This window comes from Crotalus tigris, unplaced genomic scaffold (assembly GCF_016545835.1).
Source record: "Crotalus tigris isolate CLP2741 ecotype Arizona unplaced genomic scaffold, ASM1654583v1 scf7180000018371.15429387391:27106975, whole genome shotgun sequence".
NCBI classification, from domain to species: Eukaryota; Metazoa; Chordata; class Lepidosauria; order Squamata; family Viperidae; genus Crotalus; species Crotalus tigris.
In genome coordinates, this window is record NW_024096970.1 from 24,114,513 (window position 1) to 24,130,811 (window position 16,299).

The 16,299-nt window shown below is 37.7% G+C and overlaps 2 protein-coding genes across 3 annotated transcripts in view; both read right to left on the reverse strand.

Annotated features, from left to right (window-relative positions):
* Window positions 1–2,380: 2,380 nt before the first annotated feature.
* PSMA6 (proteasome 20S subunit alpha 6) lies at window positions 2,381–14,238 on the reverse strand. Its single transcript, XM_039351832.1, has 7 exons — window positions 14,050–14,238; window positions 12,228–12,322; window positions 11,778–11,859; window positions 9,977–10,132; window positions 7,916–8,094; window positions 3,400–3,494; window positions 2,381–2,628 (listed from the first exon to the last, which is right to left on the reverse strand). The coding sequence occupies exons 1-7, from the start codon at window positions 14,123–14,125 to the stop codon at window positions 2,571–2,573; spliced, it is 741 nt and encodes a 246-aa protein (XP_039207766.1). The 5' UTR covers window positions 14,126–14,238; the 3' UTR covers window positions 2,381–2,570.
* A 1,029-nt stretch (window positions 14,239–15,267) lies between these two features.
* LOC120311821 (protein only RNase P catalytic subunit) overlaps window positions 15,268–16,299 on the reverse strand; it is a 46,818-nt gene continuing 45,786 nt past the window's right edge. For both annotated transcript variants that reach the window (XM_039351833.1, XM_039351834.1), the window contains 2 exons: window positions 15,974–16,169; window positions 15,268–15,612 (listed from right to left, as the gene is read on the reverse strand). In XM_039351833.1, coding sequence (XP_039207767.1) covers window positions 15,484–15,612; window positions 15,974–16,169 — 325 coding nt within the window. In that variant the 3' untranslated portion in view covers window positions 15,268–15,483. The remainder of the gene's footprint in view (window positions 15,613–15,973; window positions 16,170–16,299) is intronic.

Sequence of the window (16,299 nt, forward strand, 5' to 3'; positions counted from 1 at the left end):
CCCACTGTATCAGGATAAGTCAACTGGACAAGATCTAAGTTTTCTTGAATTCAGCACACAGCTATGTTATTGCAGGAGGCAGAATTAGCATGCATTTGGTGTAAAATACTCTATTAAAACTCTTTTAAGCGCTAGTGCTATTTAATACTTTTCATATGCTTATTTTTTCCACATTGTCTTTGCTGAAGTAAAGCTTCAGTTAACTGCCCAGTTAACAGATTTTCCATATAAAGGTAGAAACACACACACACACTGCAAAAAAACAAAAACAAAAAAACCCCATTCTAGAGACATCCTGGGGTTATGGAGCGTTCACTAAGTCTTCTCCGAGTACATCCAGAATTATTATATACCTTGTAATTAGCTAGTTCAGTAGGTTTCTCAGACAGGCTTTTAGTTGACAACAAGTTGTGGTATTTGTTCAGCTTCCTGTCACCCAGCATGGTTATTACATCATATGTTAAAACATTCAGAAGCAACAATACCCTAAATTTATACTAGATTTTAAAACTTCATTTAAAGGGGCATATGAAAAAAATCAAAAGAAAAAAATTCCTTTATTTGGGCCAATGTACATATAATACAGCAAGTTATATATTGTTTTGGAAAGCTGGAACAACAAAATGAAATGTTTCTCTAACAACAATATGCAATACTTCCCACTTGAAGCAAATCTGTACCTTTTTCATACTCAAATCCGCTCTGGAAGATTGCAAGTGCTCTAAACCAGTGGTCCCCAACCTTTCCACCTTGGCAGCCCAGCCTGATGTGGGTGGAGGTCATATGAGTGGCTGGCACACATGCACACAGCTCAAATGATGTAGCAGGCGTGCGCACCCTCTACTGGCGCACAACGCTCTATTTGCACAAATGGAGCTTTGTGTATGAGCACAAGTGTCCTCCTCTCAGGCACTCTACGCTTGCGCGAATGGAGCTTTGAGTACGCGCACTTGCCCCTCACTTGTGTATGAGCACAAGTGTCCTCCACTCAGGCACTCTACGCTTGCGCGAATGGAGCTTCAAGTATGCGCACTTGCCCCTCACTTGAACAGGCTGTGGCCCGGTAGTGGGCCACGGCACAGAGGTTGGAGACCTCTGCTCTGAACTATGTTTGAGGGCATGCAGAAGGAGCCATAATCTCTTTTTTCCTGCTGTTGAGGTCTTAACCAATCATTTTCTGAGTTTACTATTTCATGTTTAACAAGGTTTCTAGAGAATTTAGGAAAGGTTTGTAAAATTATCTGAAGAATTCATGTTAAATCTTCTATGCTGCAAGGTCAGGATGGTGATTTAAAACTTGAACAGTGTGCATACATTGCTATATAAACTGCAAAGGTTTGCTGGATTCTTGAAATATAAGAGTCACCGTATTATCCAGGTTGTTTCAGCAAAAATGAAAACTCACACATGAAATTAAAAACTTTAATGACTTTTGCTTAGGATATGAAGTAGATTAAAACAATAGCTACTTTTAACATTTCATGGAGTTTTTATTGTATTTTTATATGTTGTTTTAACTGCTAAAAGTCTTGCTGACTGTGATGAAGGCCAATTGAGGATATTTTCTTTCAAAAATGCTGATCAAACAGTAGTTTTAATGTAAGCAGTTTTAATTGCAACTTGAAGTCATGCCAACACCTGGCGAAATCTTAATGGAAAATGGCTGTGGTTTCCCCTTTCCTCTCTGATCCTGCTTTTCTGGTATTTTAACTGATGAAGAAATCTGGAGATCATAAGAGCTTTCATACGTTATAACTTAAGTTATCACAAAGACTGGCAGTTTGGCCAGAGCATCACTGGAGTAGACATATAGCACATCTGAGAAGGCACGATCGGTGAAAGACAAATTAGCCTAATAAATTATACACCCAAGATAGATTTTGAAACCATTCCTATGGTTCTTTTAACATATCCTAAACATTCAAAAACTCACTCAGATTGAGGGAAGTACTTCTAGGAGTGTACAAAATAATGTTTCAAACTGTTTCAAATGAAACATTTTGTATACCATTTCCTTTTTAAAAATCATATACACGAACACAGCTTTGTGAATGTTACAACTTTTGTCACTTCAATTGGATTTCAATTATATTGTATTCACCTCTGCTTACTGGACTTGCACTATACACTAAAAAAACACAGTAAATGAAGCTAGTGCTCCACATTTATCCAGAAAATAAGATCAGTGGGCCTATCTTTTCACAAGATCAATATAGAATATTTTTGCTGTGTTTCCAAAAGCACTAAGAGATCTTTTATTATTATGCTGTGGATACTGAAATTTTGGAAGACTTAAAAGATGGGGAAGGAACTATACTACATCCTCAAAGGAAATTATTTTCATATATAAACAATAAAAGTTATATATTGAGTCACAGAATCAGTGATATATAACTTTAATATCGAACTATAAGAGAACAAACCATTCCAAAACCTCACTTTATTTATTCAAGGTGAAGAAGTACATCAGATACAGAGCATTCTGTTTTCATCCCATAATTCAGAACCACCCATTTGAATTCACCAGACATTCTGCCTTGCAATCACAGAATGAGCAATTTTAAACAGAGTTAATCTCTCTCTGCTAGAGCGACAAGGTGCGTATCAATTTCTGCTTCTGTAAGAATCCTACAAAGAAGGGAAAAACAATGGACATTTTTATTCACCTCCAATAAGCCCATTATTTATTTATTTAAAACATTTGTATAGCTACCCATTTTAAAACTAAATTCTGGATGATCTCTGAATAAAACACAACATATAATCAATAAAACAGAGAAATATAACTTCTTAGGTCTTGTATAATGGCAATATTTAAGGGAAGGGACATGAAACATGTCTGTCCTACCCCTACCCAATCTGATGGGATAAGCAAATACCTTCAGGAATTCTCAGCACAATAAAACCAACTGCAAATTAATTTGATAAAGGAAACATTATAAATGCATCTATGTGCATTTAATTGAGTTCCATATGCTAGAATATCTGGGCTCAGTCTATGCTAGAGTCTACAGACAAAGCATGTACTATGAAAAGTATTACTGTTGATATAATTATCAACAGTAAACTATTAAAGTTGATTCTATGCTAACCTGTGCCTAGTATCTCCAGCAATGTTAACAAAGTCTTATATTTTCCTTGCCAACGCAATGCTGTGATATTAATTGCTGCTGTACAATTCCCTTTAGATTCCAAAGGTCTACAATTTTTACTTGACAGTGTAGTGACATGTACTCCTATCAGACATATTTAAGTGTATTTAGACACCAAGTGTTACATAATAAACTGACCACACACTAGTGCCAGGGTACAGGTAACAGAGAACATACCTATGTAATTTTTATAAAAATTAAGATAGCCACAATCAACAAGGGGGGGGGGGAATCAATTTTACAGTACCTGAATTTTGGATTATCAACTGTAACAACCCCTACTTCTATTTCAGATGGTTTGAAGTCAATGGACAAAACAGTAGAAAGACAGGTAACTGCGGTCTACAAGTAAAACATAAAACAAATTTGATCAGAAATATTTTTAGTACTGGTTAATGTACAAATCTGATTTTTATTTTAGATACTTGTTAATCTTTGTCCCTTCATAGGCAGAGCCTATCTATAGGTATTTCAAATGCAAAATTCTAGCAGCTTTGAAAAGGAAAACAATTGAGCCTATAAATTAATTTCTTATAGTTAGGAATTATTTGTAAAGATAATAGCAGTGTAAATAGCAGTGTAATTCCTAATAGCATTCAAACTTTCAAAGCTTTCCACAACATTTATAATTATTTTAGTAAAATTACTACTGTTCTGAAGTATTTCCAGGTGGTCCTCGACTTATGACCACAATTGAGCCCAAAATTTCTGTTGCTAAGCGAGACATTTGTGAAGTGAATTTTACCCCATTTTATGACTTTTCTTACCACTGTTAAATGAATCACTGCAGTTCTTCAGTTAATAACATGGTTGTTAAGTGAATCTGCTTTCCCCATTGACTTTGATTGTCAGAAAGTCACAAAAGTTGATCACATGACCTTGGGACACTGCAACTGTCATAAATATGAATCAGTTGCCAAGCATCTGAATTTTGATCATGTCAACATGGGGATGTTGCAACGGTGTGAAAAATGATCATGTCACTTTTTTCAGTGCTACTGTAACTTTGAATGATTGCTAAACGAACTGTTGTAAATCAAGGATCACCGGTACTATAATCGAGGGGGAGGTAAATGTACATACCTTAAATGTAGCTAAATTTACTACTTTGAACTAACTTGAATATTCATTTATCCTAAGCATTGCTAAAAATATAGTTTGTTCTCTAGCATAAATTTAGTTAAATGCCTGGATCAAAACAAGGATCTAATGAAAGCAATAATCCTTCTCTTGACCCTAATTATAGCTAAAATGCTATGTAAATTATCAGCACTTATGAAAAAGTGACAGGCTTATAGGTGCCACAATTCTTGTCATGAAAGTATGAACCCCAAACTATTTCTATAGTTTAAAAAGGGTCTTCAAAAATCAATACATCTCCTGTATTATAATTCCCTATGCCCTAATAGTTACAACAAAAATAGATTCCCTAAGGCACATTTAACACTATTGCTGTACGGACTAGGTTATTGTTTTAATTATTTAAAAAAGTAGTCTAGGGTAGGGGGGTTTGTGGGTTTAAAATTTTTTTGTTAAAAAAAAAGTAGTCTGATTAGGCAGACCTGATCTAATTATTCAATTATATAAAATAAAATAAAATTTATTTGTGGTAACTTGCCACACTCTGTTGACACAATACCAAAAAAAGATATGCTTATTATAAAACTATAATAATAAAGTTAACATAAGACAACAACTGGAATACGGGTGTCCCCACTGAATGACCACTCATTCGGTGACCATTCCAACCTATACTAGCATTGAAGGAGTGGTAGTTACAACCATTCCTCAGAGTTCCCACCATCACAACATCCCTATGGGGTCACATGGTTGTGATTTGGGTGCTTGGCTTATGACTTCACAGAGTCCCGTAGTCCGAGAATTGTGTTTGCAACCTTCCCTGCTGGCTTCCTACAAGTAGTCAGTGAGAAAGCTGGTAGGAAGTTTTCAGTCGTGGTCAAACAAAGTCGTTAACAACCCCCCCCCCAGTTGTTGGGATCAGAATTGCTGCTGCTAAGCGGCATGGTCATGTGACATTATGCTTTACAACTGCATCACTTAGTGATAGCAATTCCAGTCCCAATTGCCATTGTTAATTGAGGACTACCCATAATTTAAAAAAATGGCCTTGATCTAAAAAACAAATTTAGAGACAGACTTTCAAGAGTTCTGCCAAGAAAATATAAGTCAAATTTCATTCCATCTATATAAAATAAATGGAATAAAATAGAATGAAATATGTTTATTAACATAAATGTTTTCTTCCAACAATCTGAAAAAATATTTTGACTGGATGTGGACATCTCCAAATGAACAACATTCAAATCACATGAATATAACTCAGCAAGCAAAGAAGGAAAAGCTCTATTTACTCAGCAAAAACAAGGTTTGGTGCTGCCTTCAGCTCACCCTGCAAATCAAACCCTGCAAAATTGCAATTTAAAGAAAACAAATAACATCATCGGACCAACAAGACAAAATCTCAGCAATATTCCGTATGATTACACGGTGAAGATAAATAATAAATGTTAATGGTTTTGATTTGATGAATAAAACACACAAAGAAGTCTGGACTGAAATTCATTATATGCTTAATGAAAAAGCAAACAAGTATCCTGAAATGTAAAAAGAAGAAAAAAAAGAGGCAAAATTGATTATTAGGGGAAACAATCACTTTAAATATGCTAGTTCTACTGTACTGATGGCTGGAAATGAGGAAAAGTTAAAGAATCTCTTGTTAAAAGTGAAAGTGAATAAAAAAAATTAGTCAACCCATTCATTTTTTTTAAAAAAGATACATACTTTCACCCTGTCCTACATTGCTTTGTAGCTCATGTTTTATTTTTAAACTTCCACCTTTCTTTTTGAGAATCTCAACTACAACTTTCTCAGCCTTCACAACTCATTTACTCTCCTGGAACTGATCACTCTCTTTTATCATTTATTATCCATTCATTCAATCCTTTCAGTTCTTGTTTTACCACATACACTTAAGCAGCCCATTCCCAGTTTATTTTTATGATTCCACTACCATACCTGGCTCTCAGTTTTAAATAATAAAACATTTTCACTTTTTTTTTGACAAGTATTGATTCTACACAATGTGCCATTATCCCACAACCTTTTCTTCTAACATCTTTACAAATTTATCTACTCACTCTTAATTTTTTTATTGTTTTACGATGATTTCTTGAAAGAAAGGGAAGAAAAGAGCTTTCCAATGCTTTTTCCGTAGCAACACAAGAAAAACACATGGAGGCGGCAGACAACCACCTGTTTAACGATCTTAAAATCTTGGGAAAATTCTTCACTAACTGAAGGCTCATTCTTTGCACCAGCAAAACAATACCTACCTTAACAACAAACTAGCACATGAAGTCCCGAAAGACTATTAAACAACAACTGGCTTTCCTATAATCCCCATCCAAAGTACCTTGGAGTAACATTGGACCAAATTTTCTCCTACAAGGTAGACCTAGAGAGAATACGGCGGCAAAAATCAATACTAGGGACAACATATTCCAGAAATTATGTGGAACTAAATGGGGAGCTTCAGCTGCCACCTTCAGGTCATCAGCACCAGGGTTGGTCTACTCCTCAACAGAATACTGTGGGCCCCTATATGGTTTAACAGCTGCCATACTAGTAAATTAGATGCCAAATGCATCTCTAACACAACAGATGTTTATTTATATATCACATTTAACCACCCATTATTTATTTATAATAGGGAATTTTCCTACTGCATGCTCATTTGTGCACCCTCCCTGATCCATGCTGCACCTCATGCACCCTTCCATGCTGAGTCACACAGCAACTCTTATGCACTTTCCCTGTCCCAAACAGTGTCTCTTCCATACACACACACACACACCCTCCCTGACCAATGCCATTCTTCCTCCTACTGCTGAGGTGCATCTAGCCGAGGCTGGTCCTTCACGAGGCCTTTATGCAGCCTCATGAGCTTTGGGGAGGCTGCACAAGGGAAGCCAAGAGGGCAAAGCTGGGGGAGAGAGAGGAGGGTTAGGGGGGAAATGAAGCACACGCAGTGGTAGTAATTGTGGGCAAGCATTTTGATCATGCAACTTTGGGGGCACCGCAACAGCCATAACTTATTCATTCAGTGCCATTGTAACTTAAAATGGTCGCTGAACAAATGATCATTAAGTGAGGACTAACTGTATTCCAGTGGTTCTCAACCTTTCTAATGCCGCGACCCCATAATACAGTTCCCCATGTTGTGGTGACCCCCAACCACTTATACATCGCCGGGTGCCAGGGGCGTGGCCAAAGAAAAGGGGGAAAAATGGCAGACAGCCTTGTTTGGCGACCCCCGTGAAATGGTCGTTTGACCCCAAATGGGGTCCCGACCCACAGGTTGAGAACCACTGCTGTATTCCAATATTAATTCATCATTGACATTACAATAACTGATTTAAAGGAAAGCTCTGCCAAGGAAGACAACAGTATTTATCACAAGAAATAAAAAGTGTTATTCATCTGCCTGTGGATTCAACTGGGTTTAGCAACATGCTGTAGAAAGATGAAATGCCAGTTGGGATGCATTTCAGGATTTTTAGAATAGAAAATACTGATGAGAATAAATCATACAAGTAAATTTTACTCTAAACATACCACTTAGAAGAAAACGTCTTATATAATATAGTGACCACACTGAAGCAAACAGGGCATTCATCACAAACCCTTTCTTCCATTTGAGATTGCAACCCATGAAGCCTAGGCAACCTGTCCTATGGACTTACCTCCACTGTCTGTTCAAATGTCCAGTCCAATTTTTTCTTCACTTTCTTTTCAAGAAAGCTAGTTGATTCTGTTTGTTTGACTCCTGCAGCTGTGGCCTTAAACCCACAGTAATATCCGGCTGGATCACACTTGTACACCTGAGGGTTGTTTTCTTCATCAATGCCAATCATAATCATGCCTTTAAGGAAATAATAATTTGGATGCTTATTTCACTTATTTAACTACATATGGCATGCCATATCAACATTGTGACTCTGAAGAGTTAACATCAGCTAATAAAATGTATAAACAAAGAAAGATTTCTTATTTTTTCAAAAAAGTTGGTTCTAATCAAGATTTTTTAATACACCATTTATATATAACATGCATGAATAAACTTCAGCCTTTGTTCAGTATGGCAATTATGATGTGGCTCACTGTTTTCTTCCCAAACTTGAAAGTGCAGGCAGGTTAGAATTATTGGAACAGTTGTACAACGATTGTTGCTGTTCCTAGTTTGAGAATTGGAAGGAAGATTAGAAGCCTAGCAACCAAAAATACTCTTGATAATCAAGAACCTTGTTTGCAAATGCCAAGGTCAACCTTTTCCTGTCCAACAATACATGCTCCCCTCCTTTCCTTCCTTAAGAAAAAACAGACTAGGGTTGTTTCAGTTTCCTTATAATTCCGTTGGCAGTGGTCGCATCTTCTTCAGCTCTTAGTAGATTTATAGTCCAATGGCAAGAACAATATAAATATTTCAAGTCTGGTTAATGCTAAAAATTCATACAAAAGCATTATTTAAATTGTTTCCTTTCTGTCAGATTTCAACATCCTAATTAAGAGCAGAACTATTGCTCACATTAAAATGGTATCGAAAATATATTTCCTTTTTAAACATCTGTATTTGTAAAATCAGTTCTGTGGATTTGGAAAAATGTAAGCAAAAGTTTGCCAGACAGACAGTAACACCAGTTTAGCGCAGGGGTAGGCAACCTTGGCTCTTTTATGACTCGTGGACTTCAACTCCCAGAATTCCTAAGCCAGTATCTGACTAAATGTTGCACAATCAGGAACTTTAGAAAATACTGTATCCAGGCAAAACTAAGAAAACGATAGCTGATAAATCCTACTACAGACACATCTATCATCAGTAGACTCTGCACCCTTACATAAGAAGATGCATTTTAAAAAATTGCTTCACTAGCTCATATGATAAAATCATTCTACTACCTCTTAGATTAACACTGAACAAATACAATTTCCCATGCTGTCATCCAAATACAACTAAAATTCAATTAAATGAACTCATCGCATTAAAATTTATATCGGTAAGCATTTTAGGGTAAAATACATTAAAAAGCCAAGCCTGTTATTCTGAAGAACAGTAAACATTAATCTCATTTGATGCATATTTTTTTAATTTGGTTAGTACTGTATAATCAGGGATCCAACCCAAGAAGAGTGGTATAACAAAAAGTAAACTTGAAAAAAGCATCCAGATCAATCAATGGAAACATTTTAAAATGGAACAAGTCTATAAAGCTTTTGTATGAGAATTCACTCTTTATTTCTTATGATTGGGATGCAGTATGCCAGAAAGCATATTCATTTGAAAGCAGCATTAATATTCATCTGTCAAGTAAGCGTATCTATAAAATTAATTGATGACTTACATTGCTGCAGTTATGAAATAAACCAAGAGAATGAAAATAAGTAAGATTGTGCAATTTCCAATTAATATGACTGCTGAATTGTATGGGATAGGTTAGAAGTACACAATCTGATGTCTTCCAGACATTTTTGACAATAACATCTATAATCTCAAAGCACAGACCATACTAATTAAACTACATAGAAAGGATAACGGGGGGGGGGGGGGGGACGAAAGGCAGCAGATTGCAACCCTGTGCGTTGAACAGAAAGATTGATAATAGAATACCAGCCTTTATTCTAATATTAAAAAATGAATTTTATATATGCCAAAATATTTTGTAGAGATGAGTTGTGATGAGATTTCCTAGCTTCATTACATATCAGCTTCCAACAGTTTATTATTTTCAATTTATATTTATACTTACAGCAACCAAGAGGTCTCATTTCAGCATTCTGTGTATAGACCTGAGAAATATCTGCAATTCTTTTACATAGCATATCCACTGGAATCTCATAACCATATTTGTACTTCCAGTTAGCAGCCTCATAGCGGGCTCGTTGCACCTGGGATCTACTGTCCGCTGTTGAAATAAAAGATCCAAAATCATTCTCATATGCCTTATAATAGTATAACTGCAAAGAAAAAAAAACTTAAATCCAAATAAAAGGCTTTTTTTCTTCTTATATTCCTAAGAATATACAAGTGGCCCTCAACTTACAACCATTCATTTAATGACCATTCAAAGTTGCAATGGCATTGAAAAAAGTGACTAATCTGTTTTCACACTTATGACCATTGCAGCATTCCCACAGTCACATGATCAAAATTCAGACCCTTGGCATGTATTTACAATGTTGCAGTGTCCCAGTGTCAGCTTTTGCGATCTTCTGACAGCAAAGTCAATGGGAAGCCAAATCCACTTAACAAATTCACTTAAGACAGGGAGGTCAGGGAAAGTGAGGATGTGAAGAGATGCAGAGCAGGCTGGAGAAGGTGTGAAAGGGGCGTGGTATGGGTCAGTAATGGTGAGAGGAAGCGTATAAAAACCAGTGTGGGTCAAGGAGGGTGTGATGGAAAGTGCAAGGAAGTACGCAGAAGGGAAAAGTCCCCCGAGGGGGAGGCGCAAGGATGGACTGTAGAGGGTACATCGCAGATATGTAGGCATGTTAGTGAGGCACCACAAGGGACAAGAAGGGTGCATGATTGGCTGCAGCATGAGCACAGAGGGGCTGGGGAAGGTGCGCAGGTAGGGGAGATTTATACCACCAACTTACAATCTTCCCTGCTGGCTTCCCCTTTGATTTTTCTGGGGAAGCTTCAGGGAAGATTGCAAATGGCAAATATGTTATGTGGGGCACTGCAGCTGGTCTTAAGTATTATCAAGTACTCAGATCAAGATCGTGTGATCACGGGGTTGCCAGGATGGCTGGAACTCTGAGGACCGGTCACCTTGAGCCAAGGTGGCGCAGCAGTTAGAGTGCAGTACTGCAGGCCACTTTAGCTGACTGTGTTCAGCAGATCAGCGGTTCAAATCTCACCGGCTCAAGGTTGACTCAGCCTTCCATCCTTCCGGGGTAGGTAAAATGAGGACCCAGATTGTTGGGGGCAATGTAAATATATATATACATTGCTTACTGGTGTACACCGCTTAGAGAGTGCTTGCACTTAAAGCGGTATATAAGTCTCATAAATAAATAAATAAATAAATAAAATAACTATTTGTTCAGCATCATCATAATTTCAAATGGTTGCTGAACAAATACCCATAGGTTGAGGATTACTGTAGCCCAAAACATATCCTTCCAAATCTGAAATATCATTATTCTACTCTCTCCCCTTCATAGGCACTTTAAAAAGTGTGGATGAGATTAAAAATTAGTACCATCTAAAAGCCTAATACCATTTCTAAAAATGTGTTCTATTGCCTTTAAACCAGGGGTCCCAACCCCCGGTCTGTGGACCAGTACCGGGCCGCGGCATGCCAACAATCGGGCTGCACAAACAAGCAAAGCCGGATCCGTAAAATGCAGGCAGCACACAAAACCACGCACCTTTCAGTCCACGGAAAAATCTCTCTCCACGGAACCAGTCCCTGGTGCCAAAAAGTTTGGGGACCTCTGCTTTAGACCATAATCTTGATTATGCAATACTAAAGCATTATTTAAAACAAAAATAAAGTGAGATACCTCACTTCTGTATATCTTATTTACTATCTTACGTTGTACCTGTCATTCCTGTCATTACACATCCTATATTTTCAGTTATTCTGAATAAGTGAGTCACTGTGCTCGAATCCAGTAGCTTGTCCTAAAGGATAAAACAAAACACAATTTTAAGATGTTTATTTTATCAGATTTTTAAACTGCCCATCTCCCTCATAGAGGTAGTGAGGTATACATCGTTAACATGGAATAAGGTTTCTTTTTTACTTCAACAAGGAAAAATATCTAATTCATGTCATATTAGGACATTTGATGGTTGAGAACAGGAGCATTTACTTGAAAAAAATTCTTCTTAAAATATTCTTGATTCCAGTGACATAATCATAATTTCATTTTATCATAACAAAGATACAAGTCACCTTGTACAACAACAACAAAGATACAAGTCAGCCACGCATATGGTCAAGGATGATCCATACACTCATACTAAAGGTTTTGCTAAGAAATACTTACAGGTACTTTTTTCTGTGTGACAACAACTGCGCAGTCCTTTCCGCGAACAGCTACTGATGTCAGTCCACCCTGGTTTATGGCCTTGAATGCATATTCTAGTGATACATTGAACACAGATTTTACCATCAGTACTTGTAGCAGTGACAGCATCAGATACAAATTATATCTTAGACCAGTGGTTCTCAACCTGTGGGTCGGGACCCCATTTGGGGTCGAATGACTATTTCACGGGGGTCACCAAACAACGCAGTCCGCCATTTTTTTCCCCTTTTCCTTAGCTGTGCTACTCCCTTTTATTCTATTGGCTTTCAAAAGCCAATAGGAATTGTCCAGCTGTCTCTGCCCTGCTGAGCCCATCAAAAGTCCCATTCTGCAAACGGTGCTGCACCAGTTGAGTAGTCCTTGACTTACAACCGGTTGGGGGTCGCGGCATTAAAAAGGTTGAGAACCACTGTCTTAGACCAATGGCCCCCAACCTTTTGGGTGCCAGGACTTGTTCCCTGGACAGCATTTTTTTGGGTAGACTGGGAAGGGTGTGATTTCACTCCTGCCTGGATCCTGCATGTGCATGGATGTGGCTTTGCTCGCTTGTGCAGCCTGGTTTCCACTTGCTTGCATGGCCCAGGAGTTGGGGACCCCTGCCTTAGACTAAATGTTGTACCATTTAAAAGTGATGCTATTGTATTTTTTATCTGAAACATCCAGATAGCTATAATTGAACTGTGATGGTATAGTGGTTAGAATGCAATATTGCAGGCTAATTCAGCACTGCCAAGAGTTCAACCCTGATCGGCTTAAAGCTGACTCAGCCTTCCATCCTTCCAAGGTTGGTAAAATGAGGACCCACTGTTGGGGGCAATAGGCTGACTCTGTAAACCACTTAAGAGAGTGCTGTAAATCACTATGAAGCAGTATATAAGTCTAAGTGCTGTTGCTATTTAGAATTTTCATATTCTGTATTCACATTTGTCTGTACTATCAGGTGCTGAACTGAGTCTCATACAGAATTATGACTCTAGCACAATTCTTGCTTGGTGTATAAAAATACAGCATGCAAAATATAGTAGAAGTCTAATCAGACTCGCAGACTATTTGGGATAGAATTTAATATGTGGGGTCAGTAACTCATAAGCCTCATAAAACTTCACAGAAGCATATCTCCACATGCCAATATATTCTGAATTTTTAAAGGACTCACAAGTAAATGCCAGAGGGAAAGCAGACTACATCTTTACCAACTTTCTTCAAACTGGGGACCTTTGAATGTACTGGCCTACACTTCCCAGTACAGAATGTGCAGCTAATATTGCAGAAAACTGGGAATTATGTAAACCATAGTACAACGCACCTGAAAAGGCACCCATCTGAGCTTTAATCCTGATAATTCAGAGTAATGCCACAAAGTCAGCATTGAGAAGAAAAAGCCACAAAGTGGTAAACCTTCGCAGCTTTATTTTCCTCTCCCCGTCTACTAGCGCTTGAGTATACATCCTCACTTTCCCGTACCATTTTGCTTCGCTTTCGCTTTCAAGCAATGACAAAAGGTTTTCGCTGCCTAAAACTGGTCGTCTTTTCAAGCAGCACGCCCACACGTTTACTTTGAAGAAAGTATCAAAGCGCCTTATACAGTAGGTGAATGGCTTAAAAAGCCATTGTGATTGCAATACAGCCTCTTTGGACGCTACTGCTCCGCCGTGTCTCTGTCGGCGCACCACTTCTGAGAAAGAAATGAGTAGCTGTGCATTTTCTTCCTCTCTTTTAAGAGAGAGAAAGAAAAGCGCCGTCCTGCATCGTGACGAGGCGGTTTTTGCCGCTCACTTACCTACTTGATATAGGCGCCCTTCAGGGGAAAAGATAGTGATATGCCGATCAAACCCGGCGCTGGACCCTCGAGACATGGTCGTGCGGAAAAAAGTAAACGAAGCAGCAACAGCGGGGAAACTGCCCGCAGACACAGCATGCAAAAGATTTCTACTTCCAGCGGCTGGGGGGGGGGAGTAAGCGAGATGTAGCACTTCCGGGTTACCTGCTCTCGCGCAGGCGCAACTAGGAGACTTTCCTCCCAGAAGCGGAAGAGCTAGTACTTGTTTCCTATTCGTTTGTTCCTTAGTCACGGTGTGCAACGCGCAGACGCAGAAGCAACGATAATCATGCCGACCAAAATGCGCTTTAAGAGTAGGGGCAAGAGTAAAAAGCGCTTTTTGACAGATGGCACGTGCGACTGTTTAAAGAGCGATTATTCTGGCGCAGAACTTTGGTAGCTCTGTTTGAACGTGTGAATCGATGTCTCGTGACGAAACCTTTGCAAATCGAGTAACAGGAGATTGTACTTCATTACGGAATCGTGTAATCGAGCTAGGATTGTTGCTTTTTTAAAGACTTTTTAGACAGATTTCAAGATAATCAAGGCACGGTTAGTAATTGGATAGCAAGCTAGGAGGAGTTCCCAGAGCTATTTGTATAAACTAAAAACCAAGAAAAAGATTCAGAAGACGATAACAGACTGCTGTCAATGAAGGAGAGCTGTGTTGATCCATGACAGAAAAAGAAATCGGGCGTCTGGCACCACCTTTTCCAACTAACAGATTGATTATTAAAAGGTGTAATCTTTCATGAATTGCAGAAAATGTGTTGATCCATTTATGTCTTAAATTTACATTTAAGTAAATTTCTATCTGTACTTAATTTTTGTTCATGTATCTCCATTCTTGAATCTGTATAATCTGGAAATTCTATAAGCATACTTAACACAGAACTGGCTGTTTCTCAGTCATTCTTCCAATATTTAGTGTCCTTCCTTCCCTCCCTGTTTTTCTACTTATGTCACCAAAGTTTATCACAACCCATCAAACAGAATTTTGGAGCAGTGAATAGTCAAATTCTAAAGTGAATAATTGTTTCTCATAAGATGAGCAATATGGTACCAAGACGTTTATCTGGAAACGTCTGGAAAGGAAAAACATAAGAAAAATATATGGTTACTGGTGAAAAGCAGAGAAATAAGAATATACAACTCATAAGACATCAAAGAAGCAATTGGTTTCAACAATAAATATATTTATCAAGAACCATTTATAAATTATAAATAATTTCCAATATTTGTAGAATTAAGTATTTTTGATGTAACTTAGGGATTCAGTTAAGTCCAGGTCTGTTGTCTTAGAAAATGAATATATTTAACTAGTTTATTTGGAATTTATTTCAAATAAGGGTGACATGCATACATTTTCACTCTGAACAAAAAAAAAGGCATCTTTTATTTCTTTCGAAGACAGAGCCACTTCACTGGAATTTCATAAGAAGCTCTCTTGGACAAGTTGTCATCATAGGGAATGTGCCATGTGTTACCATCAGTCTGCACAATTGTATCGTATGGCAAAGCATCCTGTTAAATAATGAAAGGCAGAGCTGCATTATACATTTTACACAAGAATATTAAGATTGAATAATATATTTTAAACCAAAAATAGGAAACTTGGTATCCTCCGAGTGGCTAGTAGCAATGATCTAAATTGAACCAAGTTGTACCCTCCCCATCTCCATCTATACATTCACCCTCTTTTATGTAAGGATACAAGCACAGCATTGATAAAAATAGTTTCTCATAAAGGAATGTAATCCAAAAGCAATCTTTCAGTAGACTAATGTATAAATATTAAACATTACAAATTATGCTGGGTTTTCTTTACAAAGACTGCTACTAGATAATTATTAAACAAGAATAGCACTAATACGTGCAACAATACCTCAAATGTTAAAATCTTCCCTGGTACGTAGCTTGATACCACCATCTGATGTCCACGTTGCCATTTAAAAAATAAGCGACGAGTAACACTATTAGAAAGAACAGCTTTGTGATCCCGTAATAGATCTCTAGTTACTATCATACAGTGACCACCTGAGTGAAAACTGGCATAGAGCAGAAATGGATCATCTTTAGACCTATTTTTTTAAAAAAAGGCAAACAGAAATATTATGTACACAATTGCATAGTAAAGTACTATAATTATTTCAAGATTCTAACCATGAGGCATTTAACTTGCTTGATCTTACCATTATGTCCATATCATAG

What these genes read in the sequence shown, in the direction of transcription:
- PSMA6 (XM_039351832.1), bottom strand. Translation starts at nt 14,125, where the DNA reads ATGTCTCGAGGGTCCAGCGCCGGGTTTGATCGGCATATCACTATCTTT. An exon ending in TGTAATGACAGGAATGACAG is followed by an intron (nt 10,133 to 11,777) that starts GTACAACGTAAG and finishes TTATTTCAACAG; the next exon opens with CGGACAGTAGATCCCAGGTG. An exon ending in CATTTGAACAGACAGTGGAG is followed by an intron (nt 3,495 to 7,915) that starts GTAAGTCCATAG and finishes TTTTACTTGTAG; the next exon opens with ACCGCAGTTACCTGTCTTTC.